The sequence below is a fragment of the Corvus kubaryi genome, unplaced genomic scaffold (assembly GCF_017639235.1).
Source record: "Corvus kubaryi isolate FWS band 111438036 unplaced genomic scaffold, C.kubaryi_AGA036_p1.0 74, whole genome shotgun sequence".
Classification (NCBI taxonomy): domain Eukaryota; kingdom Metazoa; phylum Chordata; class Aves; order Passeriformes; family Corvidae; genus Corvus; species Corvus kubaryi.
Genome location: NW_024582061.1, coordinates 14,537,329 through 14,553,973, shown reverse-complemented (window position 1 = coordinate 14,553,973; position 16,645 = coordinate 14,537,329). Strand labels below are relative to the sequence as shown.

General features: G+C 52.5%; 1 protein-coding gene across 2 annotated transcripts in view; it reads right to left on the bottom strand.

Moving 5' to 3' along the window:
* The window catches only part of MCM5 (minichromosome maintenance complex component 5), a 32,752-nt gene extending 16,554 nt beyond the window's left edge, over nucleotides 1-16,198 (bottom strand). The window contains exons 1-17 of one of the 2 annotated variants that reach the window (XR_006020012.1): nucleotides 16,141-16,198; nucleotides 15,747-15,929; nucleotides 14,807-14,933; nucleotides 14,565-14,693; nucleotides 14,101-14,273; nucleotides 12,673-12,828; nucleotides 12,419-12,585; nucleotides 11,633-11,804; nucleotides 11,419-11,530; nucleotides 10,513-10,656; nucleotides 10,144-10,209; nucleotides 9,385-9,561; nucleotides 9,169-9,281; nucleotides 8,872-9,000; nucleotides 8,478-8,620; nucleotides 7,780-7,907; nucleotides 7,192-7,350 (exon numbers count right to left, since the gene is read on the bottom strand). Coding sequence is in view for 1 of the 2 variants with exons in the window: in XM_042050470.1 (XP_041906404.1) it covers nucleotides 7,249-7,350; nucleotides 7,780-7,907; nucleotides 8,478-8,620; nucleotides 8,872-9,000; nucleotides 9,169-9,281; nucleotides 9,385-9,561; nucleotides 10,144-10,209; nucleotides 10,513-10,656; nucleotides 11,419-11,530; nucleotides 11,633-11,804; nucleotides 12,419-12,585; nucleotides 12,673-12,828; nucleotides 14,101-14,273; nucleotides 14,565-14,693; nucleotides 14,807-14,933; nucleotides 15,747-15,913 (2,205 nt within the window). In the remaining variant the exon portion in view is untranslated. Of the gene's footprint in view, nucleotides 1-7,013; nucleotides 7,351-7,779; nucleotides 7,908-8,477; nucleotides 8,621-8,871; nucleotides 9,001-9,168; nucleotides 9,282-9,384; nucleotides 9,562-10,143; nucleotides 10,210-10,512; nucleotides 10,657-11,418; nucleotides 11,531-11,632; nucleotides 11,805-12,418; nucleotides 12,586-12,672; nucleotides 12,829-14,100; nucleotides 14,274-14,564; nucleotides 14,694-14,806; nucleotides 14,934-15,746; nucleotides 15,930-16,140 lie in introns of those variants that run through there. The other variant, XM_042050470.1, reaches the window with a different exon arrangement.
* Nucleotides 16,199-16,645: the final 447 nt, after the last annotated feature.

The following is a 16,645-nucleotide window of genomic DNA, read 5'->3' as shown; positions in this document are numbered from 1 at the left end:
CAGTGAGTAAATACATGGGGTTGGTACCAGCTATGGCTTGACCTGAGGGCACAACTGATTCATTAGGGCAGCTCTTGCCAGGTCTCCACTTTCCAGCCTGTATCTCAGTGCCCCAGTTCCAGACTGATGGTGACTCTGATGCTTGTGTAAGGGTCACTGGAGATTAGGCTTTGATTTCTTTCCATTTCAGCATTTCATAGCTGACTGCATAAGCAGAGTCAGATACAAACCCACCGCCTGGATCACCACCTGCCTGTTCCAAATCTGGGTCAATGTAGCATTAAAAAACATAAACAGACAACACAGCCCTGACAGGCAGATGCAAAGAAAAGTAAACATGAGAAGTGCTTTTGATGTCAACAGAGAAACATACAAAGACAGAGGGCAACGAGCTTTGTTTTTATCTTGCATTTAATTGTCTTTGATGCTTCCTTCCCATAGGCATTCAATTTTAACTGCCTCTTCCAAGCTGATGGAGGAGATCAAAAATGGCCTAAGGTGATGGCATGTCTGGCAGAGAACCTCCTGGGAGCTGCAACCTCCACATCCTGGGACATTTTCTTCTGTCCAAGTCACCACAAAAGCAGCCTGAGGAGTGACTCCCATAGTGATAATATTTTCAGGGATTGTCTACACCCCAAGACTTCTCTTGCCTGGGCACTGACTCCAGGGATTTTCCCTCACTGGTCCCGGATGTTTCATAGCCTTAGCTATGAACCCCAACTCATGTCTAGCAGCATTTGCTGAGGTTATGAGACCCTGAGGCAGAGTACTGCCTCTGCTCTCCCATGGGTAACACAGAACATCCCTAGGGCACACATGAACCAGGTGAAGAAGTCAAAGGAGGTCCTATAGCTCCTAAAATACTTCAGCATACAGCAGATGTTGAAGAAGACCTCAGGACCTCTTTCCTGCCTGCTGATCCCTGTGTGGGGGGAACAAGTCCTCTCCCATGCTCTAGCATCTGAGAATTGCCTGAGAGTCTCCTATTCCCAAAGGCAGGACATTCAGCAGCTGCTGGACGGCCCAGCAAACAAACAAGCAACTTCTGCAAAAAGTGTCTGGACATCAGCCATATTAACCATGAGTGCTGCTCTCCCCTGTGGATTCAACAGCTGCCCATTGGAATAAACAGGAAACCGTTTTATCCTCTGAGGAGCAAGAAAGGTGAAGGGGTCACGACTGTAAATTGTGTCTCTGGGTTTGGGGCGTGCAGCATGAGCCACAAACGAATAGGTCTTCTGTTTTTTCTCATAGAGGAGGGACTCAAATGCTGGGCTTCTCCTTCTGAGCTGTCTCTCTGACCCAACATTGCCCTTTTCTCCAGTGCAAGAGATGCAACAGCAGAAGCTTCACCCTCTTTCCATGTGATTTATCTATTACTGTAAGTTGCATCTGTACCTGAATAAGATACAGTAAAGTGATGTTGCTGTGGAAACCATGATATTTTAATTGCCTGACTCAGGAGAAGCCAGGTAAATCAGTCACTGTAGTTCCCCTGTTGCAGCAGCTGGGCTGCCGAAAGATCTGGGCTGAGCACCAGGTACGCAGGACTCTGGCACTGAGCAGTTTGTGAGAGCCCATGTGGTGCTGGGAAAGCTGTTTTCCTCTGTGTCTTCAGTTCTCCCCAGCTCATGCCCTTACCCTTCACCTGCTGGACCTGCATGAATGCAAACCTCCCAGATTGGTGACAGTCTCTGCACTCCTGGGCATACCACCAAACACCTCATTACAAAACACAAATGGAAGATAACTGATAATGTAGAATGTGCCTCTTATTGTGGTGCAAGGGTCTCGGACAGTGACATTACCTGCATGCTAGATGAGCTGTCAACTGTTTCTCTAAAAACCAAATAAATACCTTTAGCACTGTGCACTTAGCTCCAGAGTCCTAGTGAAATACTGAAGTTCATCTTTCCGATCATTTGTGTTAGAGTCCAAAAAGTACCAGGTGCAGTCTGAAACCTGACAGACTCTATCAAGTGAAGGATTTCCAGAAAGGAAGGACGCCTATGCATATTTATACTGCAGAGGCGCTGGGTGCCAACAAGCACACAGTGTGTGGCCAGCTGTGGGTAGACCTGCTTCCCACTCAGCAAGCAGTCCATGGGTACTGGGATCAAGGCAGGCATGATAGTGCTCCTGCTTTCGTTCTTATAAACCAGCGCTGCCTGGCTTCCCTGGCCAGAGATTTGTGGGATTTCTGGCCAAATTTCCCACACACAAGTCTGAGAAGAAGAAAAGAAAAGCCTTATGAAAAAATAAAAAAGGGAGCAGAGATAAGGTGAAGATAAATAATGGGGAGAGGAGGTGGAGCACCTTGGCTGGGTGAAAGCTGAAGGGCAAGGAGGAGAGGAACGGCCGAGAAGCAGCAGATGGTCCAGGGACATTCTCTTAGGAATGTCCCTTGGTGTCCTGTTCCTAACAGGCAGTGCTGAGAGTTATACCCTGATGCCCTGCCTGCCTGTAAAGCAGGGAGGCTTTTGCTAAGCACTCTGTAAGGTGGCATGGGACAGACCACAATGACCAGGAAGGGAAATAGGAGGTGATGACCATGCAGATGAGAAGAGAGAGCAGGCATGAGGCATGCAGTGGAGGGGAGGAGGAGTAAATGGACTGCCTGGCATTGCTGGGAGAGACCTGGAACAGAGGTGCCCAGGAAAGAGCAAAGGATGATGCAAAAGGATGGCAAAACATGGCAAAGAGCAGTAGCAGACATTTGTACGTCACCAGTGTGGGAGAATGAGTGGTTTGGGATTTTGAAGGAACCAGAATTAGGTTAGAAGGAACTAGCCCAGAATTACAGGCTGTTAACCAAACTCAGAGGACGTGAGACTCAGCATGAGACCCCCCCACCCAGCAGAGCACTTCACAGACACCCTGACCCATGACACGTGTGCTGTTCCGCAGGGTCGTGCCATGGCAGTGCAGCATTGCTGTACCACGGTCTCCCATGGTTTCTTGATCTTTTCTGGCATTGTCCAGAGCAAATCACAGGAATTTCTTTGCCTGCAGGAGATCATTTCTCATCTTAACAAGGGCTGGAGAAGCCCTAGAATATGTTACTGTTACTTAAGCCAGCAGGTAAAAATTCTGCCACTGAGATTGGGCTACTTGTTCTGCCAGGGACCGCACCAAATCATGCTAAGAAGTGATCTGTGCTCCAAAAAGGTTATTATCCAGAATAGGCAAGGAGATAAAGTCACTTGCTCAACTAGTCCAGTAAGCCAGCAGCTGAAAGGGGGAAGGAGTCCCAGCTTCATTTGTCTGAGATTGGTACTTGTTGGACCAGATGAGATTATTTCTCACATTGCTCATATGAGCACATCCCACTCGCCAGTGTTTATCTCACATCCTTGAGCAATAGCCCTCAGGACTGTGCAGTTTGGTTTTGTTTTATTTTATGGAGGAAGTGACACTCACAACACGCTCAGGGGTTATGTTGCTGCACTGCAACAGCTCTCGTCCTACACAGAGATGGAAGAAATCTGAGTGGTGCAGATGTGATGACTCAGCTTTGCTGGATTTTACAGTAGTGGAGGTCCACTGACATTTCACAGAAATATTCTGATGAGTTTCACAGAATCACAAATCAACTAGATTGGAAAAGACCTTTGAGATCATCAAGTCTAACCTATGACCTAACACCACCATGTCAACTAGACCATGGCACTAAGCACCACGTCCAGTCGTTTCTTAAATGCCTCCAGGGACAGTGACTCCACCACCTCCCCAGTCAGCCATCTCAATGTCTAATCACCCTTTCTGTGAATAACTTCTTCCTAAAGTCCAATCTAAACTTTCCCTGGTGCAGCTTAAGGCTATGTCCTCAGACAACCAAAAATGCTGGCAAGAGCTCAGTGGACTGGATCTCTTTGGAGTGATCCACTCACATAGATTAACACACCTCATGCAGAATTAGATGTAATCTGCAAGTTCTTTGAGTACTAATTCATTGTGGCAAGATGTTGGTGTCTTCTACAACAGCCCAAGCTTTGAGTCAAAGGCACCTGAGCATTGTTGGTGACTGCCTGGTTTAGGGTGATTACATTCATCCAACTGTGCTTCCCAAGGAGACAAGCCAGGGGTGGGGAAGGGGCCTCCTGTGCCAGTGACAGCACTGAGGTGAGGAAGGGACAAAGTCAGGTCAGCAGGCTAGGTAAGGGAATGCTGTGCTGCTCAGGAACAAGTGGCTAAGCCTGACTGCTTTTACTCTCTCTGTTAGTATTGTATTTGAGAACAGTATTTTTGGTCATCTAAGGACACTTGGACAAGGACTTTATCCCAAATCTCAGCATGCCAGAACTTCAGATGAGACCAAAAGGAGACACCTTCACCAGGAGGATGACAGTCCTTTATCAAGTAGTTATCATTTGAGGAAAAATCTGGTCATTGTTACCAGCAGGACCAGCAATCCCTTATCAAGTAGATATCACCTTGCACCTACCCAGTTGAGAAGTGCTGTTCCTCACAAAATTTCCACCTGCAGTGCTATGCTCAACACAAGTCAGCACTAATCAGCAATCTCAGGTTCCAAACAATACCAGTTGCGCACATCCCAGCTCCGCTCCTTGTGATAACACTGCATGCATTAATTGCTAAACAATGTTGTTTCAAGTTGCATGTACACTTATATAACCTCATACCATATAATCAACACATTTCTTGGCACAAAGAGATCAATCATTCTGATCCCCATCACAGAAATATACCTCAGCTCTCTATCATGTCACAAAAACAACATAAAAAAATTAGAATTTCCAACCTCCACACCTGCTAACGCCCAGCACAGCTTGATGTTCCTGGAGATGATGGCTCATTTAAAACCTCTGAATGACACATGACCACCATTGGCAGCCAGCAGCAGCCAAAATCCAGCCATGTCCTACACAGAAAAAATTATGATGATGGGGGGTGTCTGAGGGAAGAAAGGAGGCAAGAAGGGAAGGGAGGAAGGAAGGTACATGATGGAAATAGAGCCCTTTGCACTGTGTTCCCTGATCCCATTTCCATCTCTCTCCCCACACAGCCCCATCACTGGGTGTTCTTTCCAAGCCTGGGAACAGAGACTCACAGTCTCCTCTGGAGGCAGCAGGCTGTGGGTACTGATCTCATACTCCCACACTCACTTCCCCGTTTGCTTTGCTCCTGCTGCACCTCTGAAACAAGGTCCATAGACAGGTACTGCCTGCACCTTCGAAGCAAGGACAGAGGTTCTTGTGGGAAGGCGGCAGGGGCTGAGAGACCTGCAGCACCCATTACTACAGCTCCACAGGGGCTGTGGCTTGTGGCAGAAAAAAAGCCACGACACCATGCTGCTACCTCAGGCCTGTGTTGACCCTGCTCTAAGAGCCATTCCTGATCCTGCAAGAGCAAGTGCTTGATCAGGGGTGCAGGAGCTTGTGAGGAGGGCAGGATGTTTTCTACCAGACACTGGTTGTTTTGAGAACTTCGGTTTCTAAGGAAGGATGTGGTGGCCCTGTTATTCCCACATTCCCTTACTCCTCCTCCATGGAGATAATCCCCTCTCTGGAGCAGCAACATCCTCTTGTTTTTCCATCCAGGGAGCACTGTGAGGACAGAAGGTGTCTTTTTTTTCCTAAGGGGAAAAGAAGGGGCCCTCTTTTGTTCCAGCATTGGTTGCTCCAAGAAGCACTCTGAGGTGCTTGGCACATGCAAAAATACGGGGCAATAAAATCACTAGAATGAGAGACCTATCCCTGCCTATCCCTTGTGAGTCTTTGGGCCAGCCTTCTCTTCCTTCCAGCCCTCCACAAGGCTGTCCCCATCCAAAAAATTGGAGAATGAAGAGCAGAAGGCTGTTTCCCCAATTTGCAGCCAGTGTTTCCCGGCCCACCACCACCCCAGCCCCGACAGACTTCCGACTCCACAACCACATAAGGAGTGGATTGTGTGCCTCTCAAAACACCCAGAAGCGGAGGGATGCTGTTGAACCCCCAAGTTTTGCAGTGGGGCCCAGCCCTCGTGTGACAGCTGTCAGACTGGGTGCACACCACAGCCCATTGGGACCCCTTGGTTTCCCCTCTAGGAGGAGGCAGTGCCACAAGCAGGCCCACAGCTCAGCATCCTTGGGACTCTGGTACCCTCTGCTGGCCCTGAACGTTTCTTTTGCTATTGAAACCTCTCCTGTAGACACAGGCACCGGCCTCTCTGCCACCTGTGGCAGCTGTGCTCACCCAACACTGCAGTCTTCAAAGGTCCCCACCAGTGCTCTCACAGCCAAGCTGCCGAGGGCACGGACCTACCAGCACCGTTCATCTCTGTGAGAACACCTAAGAGAGCCAGCACTACTTTGCTAGAAATAACAGAAACCTGCCAGTTTGTAAGTGCAAGGCTGTGCAGCAAATGCAGAAGGGTGAGAGGCTGCACAAGGGCACCCTGGGGCAGTGTCCAGGAGAGGCTCCTGGTGTGTGGGACAGTCCTCCCCACGGCCATTGGCATAGATGAAGGAGGTGGCAGGGACTACTTGGAGGACACCACATAGCTCAGGGGGATTACCCTGCATCCACATCCTCACTGGAGCAAGCAGGGAACTGTGCCCATGCCTCCAGCAAGGCTTTCACACAGCCCCTTAACACTGCAGGATAAAGGGCTTTGCTTTTACAAGCCCTGGGAGAAGGCAAAGAGGGGTAAGCAAAGAGCAGGGAACAAGCAGGACAAAAGTCATTTGCTTCACTGCCACTGGCCGAGGGGAAAGCAAGCAGCAGACTGCACACAGGGACTGGGTAAAGTGCCTCCCACCCCGCTGAGCCCAACTGGACAGCCTGTGCCAACAGGCTTTATGCCTTAATAGACAAACCCCGAGTGAGAAATGAGTTTCTGCCTTCAGGGCTGTTGGTGCTGCCCATGAGGCTGGAGCCTGACTGAGGGCAAGTGCGTAACAGAGGGCAGGCAGGAGGGACACCTTTCTATCCAAAATCCTGCACCACCTCCAAAGGAGGAAGGGGATCCACCCCCTCTGCCCCTCAGGGCCAAAGATCTCAAGCTACCAATATCAGTTTTTACTTTAATACAAACTAAAAGCTTTTGGAGTTCAAAGAAACACGGACACGACACAGCAACAGAGCACACAAAGGAAACCCTAACCATCCCAAACCCTGGTTCAAGACAGAGGCCTGGGGCTGTTTGACTCCCCAAGGAAAAGCTTATTTCAGGAGCAGTCCCCAACTCCCTGGGCAGGTGTCAAGCAGCAGCAGCAGCTCCCTCCTGGAGCCTGGGACAGGGCGGTCACTTGATGCGGTACAGGACTTTGCGCTGCATGCGGTGCTGGATCTCCCCCCTCCGCATCATCAACTGCAGCACCTTGTAGATGGCATGTTCTGGGTACTTCTGCAAAAGGGAAGAGCAGGGGAAGGTGAGCCAGCACAGAATAGCTGACAGGAGTTCAGCAGGAACCTGCAACCTCTGCTAAAGCCTGGCTATGACTCTCTAGAAGGAGAGAGCCCAATAGTCCAAGATACTGATGCTCCCTTCCCCTTTCACTATTTCAGGTGTGACTGCAGCCAGTGTCACAAATCAAACGGTTCTGGTCTCAAGGGTAGGACCCCAAACCAGTCCCAGACCTCGGAGCTTTTGCAGAAATTCGCCTCAGTCCCCTTAAACTCAGCAATCACTTTGCACACCATTCCCTACAAACAACTTCAAAGGCATGACCAAAAGGCTCTCCAGTCAGCTCTTGGTGAAGGGGTTTCATGCCCCCAGCAGCAGCCTGGGGTCCCTGGTTTCACAGCCCAGCCCTCCACGGGGTCTCTGGCCCACCTGCCGCATGAAGTCCTGGATGATGCTGTGCTCCGACACCTGGGAGCCGATGGCAAAGCGGCGCTTGAGCTGCTTCTCAATGCGGGCCAGCATCTCCTGGTCCTCCTGTGTTGTGAAGCCTTCTGCCCCTGCAGGGAGACACTGTGTGAACTCCCCAGATGTTACTCTCCAAGACAAGGTGCTCATCTCCTGTGTCTCCCACCATACCTGCACAGCTTAGCTTAGAGACTTTAGAGAACCCATGAACAACTGCACCATCAAAGGCTGTGGAGCACCAGCTACACAACTGAACACGGACCTGACTGCTGGAGCTTTCTTCAAACCCTTTGTTCGATGCTGCTGCCCAAGGAAACATTGTCTTCACCCCCACAGAGAAAGATATTAGAGAATTAATAGGTTGGGGAACCACCTCCAGCACCAGACTCTGCCCTTGGGACCACAAGGGGCCAGACCAGCCCTCCCCTGACCAGCACAGGAGACCCTCAGTGTCATTTGCCACTGCCCTCCCTGTGAGGCACAGCCCCACAGCCATGGCAGCCCCTTGCTGCCACAAGTATTCCTTTGTCTTTGCTCAGAAAGGAGGTCCAGCACCTGCGCCTGACAGCCAGGTCATGGGAGAGGAGCTCGTCTCTCCCTGCCTTGAGCAGCCAGGCCCAGCATGTCTCTCCTGCCCCCAGCACAAAACACCTCCTCCTTACCTGACAGGCTGCCCGACATGGCTGCATCGAGCGTGGACACCTGGAAGAGCCGCAAGGCCTCCTCAACATCTGCCTCGGTGGCAAAGGGCTGAAGCCTCATCTTCGCCAAGGACTCGGCAATGCGCACGATGGCCTCCAGCTGCCTGTGGCCACAGGAGACATTCCCTGCTTTCTACTGCAGCTAAAAGGGTGTTTTCTTCCCCCTGACTCCTGCCATCCCCACCTACTCCACTCCAGGCACCTCCTGTCCCCACCCACAGCACTTTCAGTGTTTCCCGGTTCAGGGCCACATCCTCACATCCCAGCACCGCGCCAACCCCCTTCCTGGGTTACCCCAGAGTAACGCAGCCCCAACCCCAGAGGTGCTGGTGGGCGAGGAGGGGGTGCTGCTCACCGGATGGTGATGGGGATGCTGGAGCGGCGGTCGCTCTCCTGCTCATGCTGGCGGGTGCCGCTGCGCATCAGGATGTAGCGGTTCTTCAGCTTCTCCGCCGCCCCTGCCGACAGCCGAGGGCCGCACTTCCTGCAAGGGGGGACAGGAGCTAGAGGCAGCACCACTGGGGAGGGTCCCCTGGGCACCACTCCCTTCCTTGGGCCATGCTGCTGCACCACTGTGAGCCCCTCTTGCCTCTCACCACTGCCTCCCACCGCACATCCCGGGTGCTGCCAAAAATGCACTCCCGTCACTCACGTCCGACAGAAGGAGATGAGCTTCTTCAGCTTGTTCAGCTCGATCTCGCCCTCCACGGCCTGGGTCTGCGTCAAGGCACTCACGTGTAAGGACATCACGTGCTTGGCCAGTGTCTAGGAAAGCAGAAGGCAGTCAGACAGCAGGAACCCCCCTGCCTCCTCCTCCCAAAGAAACGGGCACTGTGAGTCCCAGCTGCACCTGCGCGGCTCAACCCACCATGTCTCGCTCCTCATTGTGCTCATCCTTAACGATGAAGATCATGTCAAATCGGGACAGGATGGTGGGCATAAAATCAATGTTCTCCTCGCCCTTAGTCTCATCCCAGCGCCCAAAGACAGAGTTGGCAGCTGCCAGCACCGAGCAGCGGGAGTTGAGTGTGGTTGTGATTCCTGCCTGTGGGGGAAGGCAAAAAAAGGGATGGTGTCAAGACCACCTCCATGTCACAGCAGGGCAAGAAGGCCACTAGTTCAGGGAAAGGTCCAAAGCTGTTTTCAAGGACTCATCCTCAATCACTTGCATTTAAACAAAGCCCCTTAAGCGGTACCCAATTGCTCTGTAATGGTGCAGCTGGACCCACATGTCCTTCTCAATGGGACTGGCTTCAGCTGAGACTTGAGCACTGAGTAATTTCATTTAAAACCTCTTGTCAAAGGCAGAGACAGAGGAGCCCTCACCCCAGGTTTGTGATCTGAGACAAATACTAGGCAGCCAGGACTGAGTCCTCCTAGGCAGCTCTGGCACAAAGCATAGGTTTGCAGGAGCAGCCTGAGAGTGACCAGCAAGGAGAAGCCATGAAGTTCAGGCTGCCCAAAGCCTCCAGGCAGGGCTAACTGGTCTCAGACCAGAGATATCAGCAATCATCAGTACCACTGCCTGGACTCTAAAATGGGCAGTTCTGGCAAAAGATGTGTGACCACTGGCTGCTGGGCTCTCAGTTTCCCACCTCAGGGCAGCATGCATCAATCCACAGCTCACCTTGGCAATGGAGATGGTCTGCTGCTCCATCGCCTCATGGATGGCCACGCGGTCATCCTCCCGCATCTTTTCATCCCGGGTGAGAGAAACCGGGCAAGGAGAAAAAGTCACCATCAGTCACCTGTGCCAGACCGCTGCTACACACCTACTGAAGTGACCCCCAACATAAAGCTCTGTGAGGACCTCCACCCAAGAGAGCAGGATGTAACTGAATTCCCTTGCAGCCCCATCCCCCCCGACCTTCCCTGAAAGGAAGTGAGGCAGTCTCAAGGGAGTTGCCCTTCCTCCTGCAGCTCTGGGCTCTCCTGGGACAAGCTGGCATCCCAAGGGCTCTCCTTCCCACTCCCACATAGGCAGCCCCACAGGTACCTTGTCGAACTCATCAATGCACACCACTCCCCCGTCTGCCAGCACCATGGCTCCTCCCTCCATGAAGAAATTCCTGGAGGAAGGGTCGCGCATCACTGAGGCTGTCAAGCCGGCAGCGCTGCTGCCTTTTCCCGAGGTGTACACCTAGTGGCGTGTGGGACAAGGAAAGGGACAGCACATCAGCTGCTGCAGCACCCAGGAGCCCACTGCTCTAGCTGAGATAAAGCACCCCTGGCTCTGCAAAGCCCGGAGCTCCCAGGGGGAAACACAAGAACCCTTCAGGAACAGCCCTCAGCACATGTAAAAAAACAGATGTGCTGGGCAAAGAGCAGGACTATTGCCTCATCCCAAGCCTTGGACTAAGCAGCTGTGACACACCGGAGGGCACGCAGACACACAAACACAGATATTAAGTACAGAACAGGGAGTGATTCATTGTTTGGTGGGCTGCTGCATTAGCTTTGTTTTCCCCTGGAGAGAACAATACAGACAGAGGCCGAGTTTAATAGAGACTACAAAAAACCACTGCTGAAAACATAATTCTATGCCTTGGCTCAGGCTGGAGGTCCGTGCTTGTGCTGCAGTCAACTTAATTTGTCCTGACCAGCCAGCCCCTCTGCTGATCAAATCTCAACAATAAACAGCAGCACCAGGCACGTCTGTGGACATCTCCAAACAGCCTGGCTCATAGCATAATAAAAAGCATGACCTGCTTCCCCTTCCCTCCCTCATCCCCCATCCCTTCTAAGCTAGTGCTGCAAGCGGCAGTTCACACCTCTGCCAGCAAGTCCACCTGTGGATGCACAGGCAGGTGTCTGCTGTGGCTACTGTCGTGTCTCTGGTGCTAGACAAGGGGCAGAAGGCAGAAAAGGGCTGCACTACAAGTGGGCACCTCAAGGCACGTACCCCAATGGGTGAACACTTCTCAACGAACTTCAGCAATTGGGACTTGGCCGTGCCAGGGTCCCCCAGCATCAGCAAGTTGATGTCCCCTCTCCGGGTCAGGCCATCTGGGAGCCTGGAGTGACCGAGTTGGGAAGAAGAGAGGGAGGAGAGATGGTGAGCCTTTATTCTGATAACAAAGCACTGACTTTGATAACAAAAGCTGACTCTTCCCCACCTCTTGCGGGAGCCTCCAAATAAGAGGCAGGCGATAGCCTTCTTGATGTCAGTGCTGCCATAGATGGAGGGAGCGATGCTCTTGGCAATGGTCTCGTAGATGTTGGGCATGGCAGCAAGGCGACGAAGTTCCTCCTCTTCTTGAGGTGTCACTGAGCCTGTGAAGCTATGTCCTGTACAGGGATGAGGGGAATGATGCAACAGTGAACAAATGGATGTTTTAAAGGAAATTATACCACTCCCCCCCACACACGACAACCAAAATCCCCTCCTGAAGATCAGGCCAAGTGCCACCAGGTGGGAAGGGTGGAGAGGGCAAGCACCTGCTAACCCAGCAAGGCAGGCTGTGCCCTTAGAGGCTGGTAAGGAAAAGGATCTTGGGCAAAGCAGCTCTGCAGGAACCAGAGGGAGAATTACAGTCAGGACCATGTTTTAAATACAATTTTAACCGTGGACTTCAGCTGGGATCCTCAAGGATGGCTTAGCAGATTCTCACTAAGATCAGTAAGACAAAATCACTTAAACACCATGGAGGACTCAGACTGAGACCTCCTCATTTAATATCACTGAGGACAAGTCCTACAGCACACAACTAGAGAGAGCTCAGGGCAAGTCAGACCCCTGGAATGGCTTGAACCTTCTGCTATATAAACACCAGAGAAAGACCAAGGCTGTGATTTCAAACAGTCCTTGCTGAGGGATCACCTTGTTCAGGAACAGGGTGGGGAGTGTCTCGCAACACCAGGCTACCAACACAGACCAAATGCACACCAAAAGCAGCCCTCACCTGAGCCCTCCACGTCCACCTGGATGCCCACCACGCGGATGTAAGCGCTCCGAATGCCCACGCCCACATTGTAACGGCCTTTGTTCTTGCTCTGCGCAGATTTCTTGATGGAGTAGATCCCCATGATAGTGACTCTGTTCCCTGGGACAACTTTGTCACACAGGTACCTAGAAGGGGAAAGCAGAGGATGGTAGTGGGAAAGGATGGCACCAGCAACAGCCAGCAGGGTCAGGGTGGGAAGGCTGTGCCAGTACCTGTCACAGTACAGCTGCAAGTGCCGGGGCATCTCCCCATGCGGCACGGCGTCCGGGGACTCCTGCAGTTTCAGGACCTGGAAATCCACGCACTTGCACTTATCTGGCATGATAAAATAGGGGTCTAGAGGGCACCTTGGGCGACCAGCTTGTTCTCTGTGCAGAGAGATTAATCAGGGAAGGCTGTTAGCACTCAGGAGCCACCCCTTGGAGTGCACCTGTAGAGGGGACAGCAGTGACAGCAAGGAGCAGCTGCCCCTTCCAAGCAGTGCCACATCAGCAGGTAAGGGCAGACACACGGGGCCAGACCGGAGGCCACCAAGCCCTCTGTCTTGTCTTCACCAGCTGCCAAATATGTACATGAGAACAAGCCAGAGGCAGGGTGTCACTTGTCTGAGCACTCTCCCTGCCTCCCTCCCCTCCCCTGCTAGCTGTAAGCAGGGAGGAAGGTAATTCATTAATTACACAGAAGGTAAGAGTACAGACTCAGTGACACGGCAGGGCATTTTTCTTTATAACCTCATGCACGAAGCAAATGTTAAGTGGTTTCTGGTGAGAAAGCAATTAGCAATGTGACAAGGCTGACATCCACCTCCCAGTCTCTCAAGACATATCTGCCTTGCTAGCTTACAAGCTCTCTGAGACAAAGAGCAGCTCCACGTCCTGCTGCCATCTCAGAATGGCACGACTGATGCTTGACTCCATGCAGGGCTTTCAGGGAAGGCAACACAAGAGTGCAGATACACTCATGCAGTCAGGGATCAGGAGTGAGGTGCTGTACAGACCACACACAAGAACGATCCCCAGCTCAAACCCCTCTCAAGCTGCATTAAGAGTTCAGGTGCAGAAAATAAATACTGGCAGGTATGAGCCAAAGATACAACCCACCAGGACTCACTGCCTTGAGAGCTACAGCATGATGGCAGCCTAATGCTCACAGCTCTCACAGGCACCAAGAGCTGTAAAGCAGGATAAAAAGGCTAGTAGAAAAGCATCCCTAAGGAAGGTAACACAAAACAACCCCCTCAGGAGGTGGAAGCAAGGAGTTTGTTTGGAAAAGAGGAGAGCAGCTTAACACAGCATTATGGGACAGCTGGAGGCAGGAATGGACCTTTACATACAACAGGCAAAGTTCCCTATGAATAAAGAGAACTCCCTGGACATGGTCACTCAACATTGCATGCAGCACTGACCATGCAGGGTCACAAGCAGCATGACCACAGATGGACAGCTAAAACTTGCCAGCCACAACTGCACACTGGCACATGGGCAGCACAAAGGGTGGAGGCAGAGCAGTGCAGATGCTGCTGCCTTGTACAACAGGGAGCAGATTCTGCAATGGATGGGATGTAGAGCTGGAGCAGGAGGAAGGAATGCAGTCTTTTCTCCCCCTCCAGCCTGCTGGAGCATTCCTGTGTCAGTCCTTACGTGTTGCATTTCCTGGGCAGAGCGTAGCCCTCCAGGCCTGGGCGCACCGCGATGTTGCTGATGGTGTTGCGGCAGCTGCGGCACTGGATGGTGATTCTGGTGGCTTTGGCTCTCACAGGGGTTGCTGCAATTACAATCCCGGGGATCTTCACAAGGTGGGACATCTGGTCAGACTGAAAGGGGAAAGGTGAGGGGACAGTGAGAAAGCCATCAATGGAGGATGTGAGGGAAACTACAGAGCATGAGCGCCAAGGACAGAACACTCTGTGCTGAACATCACTGACAGCAATAACGTCCCTGCAGCAGGAACCAGCAATAACAGCCCTTTGCAGTCAGATTTAAGCTGCAGTGTATCACTGCTTGTAAATTTGTCTGTGAGCTATGTGACCAGGTAGCAAAAGCTACCCTGCAATCACACCCACACAAGCACCGCTCTGCGTGGCAGCCGACTCACTTCACCTCACCTTCAGGCTGCGGATGTTGGCTGCGTTGGCATCTGACCTCAGCATCACTTGGATGTCCTGGAGAGTCTCCTCCCCTGAGGGACGAGGACGAGTGACCTCATCTGCGACTTCTTTTGCCGCTTCTTCCAACTAGAGAGGGAATAGCTGTGCTTTAATGGTCTGTCCCAGCAGAACGTCAGGGCTGCTCTCGCGATGTGACAGCGTTCTAGGTTGCCAACCAGGCTGCCAACCTCCATTCTTACCAGCTGCAGGTGCTCTGCTGGTTGCTTGTACAGATAGTCTGCGAGATCTTCATCAAAGCTGGCCAAGTCTTCCATCTCCACCTCCACCCAGTACTGCCCTAGGTTATAGTGCCGTTTGAGCTCATCCCTGGAAGGCAGAAGTGGCAAAGGTTTGCAGGGCAGAAAGCACCAGTCACCCACAGTGGCCTTAGAACAAGCAAAGATCAGAAAAGGCAGGTTCTGCAGGTAGTTCTTGGTTTGGAAAACAAACAGGGAAAATTAGGTGACTGCTAGGAGAAGCGCAGGGGAACCTGGGCAATCTTTCACCCAAGCCCACTTTGAAAGGTGACATAAGACCAGGGACACCAGTGCTTGCAGTGGCAATGTAAAGTATTTACTAGAGTTAACGTGACCAGATAAACAAAGAGAAAATTTCTATGTAGGATAGTTATAATCCTAAGACGCAATTTAAAACAAAGGAAGTAATAACAGAACAGACAAGATTTTCCTAAAAAATGCCAGGAGTCATGAAATTCAGAGGTGAAAGACTGTTCTAGCCCTTGATTGTGATGTATCTCCATGTTTTCTCAGTTGTGTCTCCAAAATGCATAAGCAAAGGGATGGCCAAAGGAACTTCATAGACTTGGAAGGCGCATGTGGAGAGTGTTGCACTGATTTTAATGGATACAGACAATACTCCAGACCAGAAAGCACTACAACTTCAAGGACAGACCTTGAATTTCAGAACTAAGTGCAAGCCTGGCAGTGTGGATCCCTCTATTGCTACCTCTGCCACTGTCTGTATGCCTAAAAATTTGTGAGTACACCAGACCTCCACTTTTCTATCAGGTTAAATACAAACATCTCTTAATACCGAGCTTTTTACGGTCTACAGGAAGAGATAAGTGACTATTGTATATGTGGGGTGTGCACTGCAGGAGAAAAGGGGCCACAGCAGCACCTGTATTTGAAAGTGAAGCCCGTCCGGTCCGTGCCCACTCGGTACTGCCGCAGGAACTCCTTGAACCGCTTCTGCAGCTGCGACTTCCGAACCTGCCCCTCGTCCACGGACGCATCTGCCCCCAAACTGTCGCTGTAGTAAATTCCGGGGTCGTCGAAGCCGGACATCGCGGCTGCTGCTCCTCTGCGGGGGCGAGAGCGCTCGGTCAGCTCCCACCGCCTCCTTCCCCCGCCCCGCACCAAGTGCTCCGCGGGATCGCCCCTCGCCCGCCGCTCCGCTCCGCACCCCGCCCCACCCCACCCCCACTGGCCGCGCTCTTTCCCCGCAATGCCCCAGGGACCCCCAACCTCAACCTCAACCCCAATCCCAATCCCAATCCCCTCCCGCCCCGCACCTCGATTCCCGCCGGAATCCGCCGCCAACTTTTTCGCGGCAAAAGCGGCGCGCGGTGCGATTGGCCCGCCCGCCGCGCGCCGCCGCCGATTGGGCCGCGGCCGCCCTCCCGCCCCGCCCAGAGAGGGAGCGCGCGGCCCCGCTGCCGCCGCTGATTGGCCGGGGCGCTCCGCCCCCTGCCCGCCCCGAGCGGTTTGGCGCGAAATCTGGGAGCGAAGAGCGAGGCGAAATGGCGGGTGGGCCGCACCATTGCGGCGGTGCGCGGAGGGGGAGCGGGTGACACCATTGAGGGCGGGGGGAGCGGCCCGGGCGGTGCGGGAATGAGGTGAATTAATACTGCTGTAGGCTCCTGGGGCCTGTCACTGCTTCAGGGCTTCAGGACACGAGTTCTCCGGGATGCCTTCCTCCTGGCTAGTAGTGAATTTAGGGAGAAGGCTGGCAGGTGGCTGGGTGCGCATTTTGGCCCTTCCAGAGGGTGGGAATGCGCGCCCTAGGTGAAGAGAAAG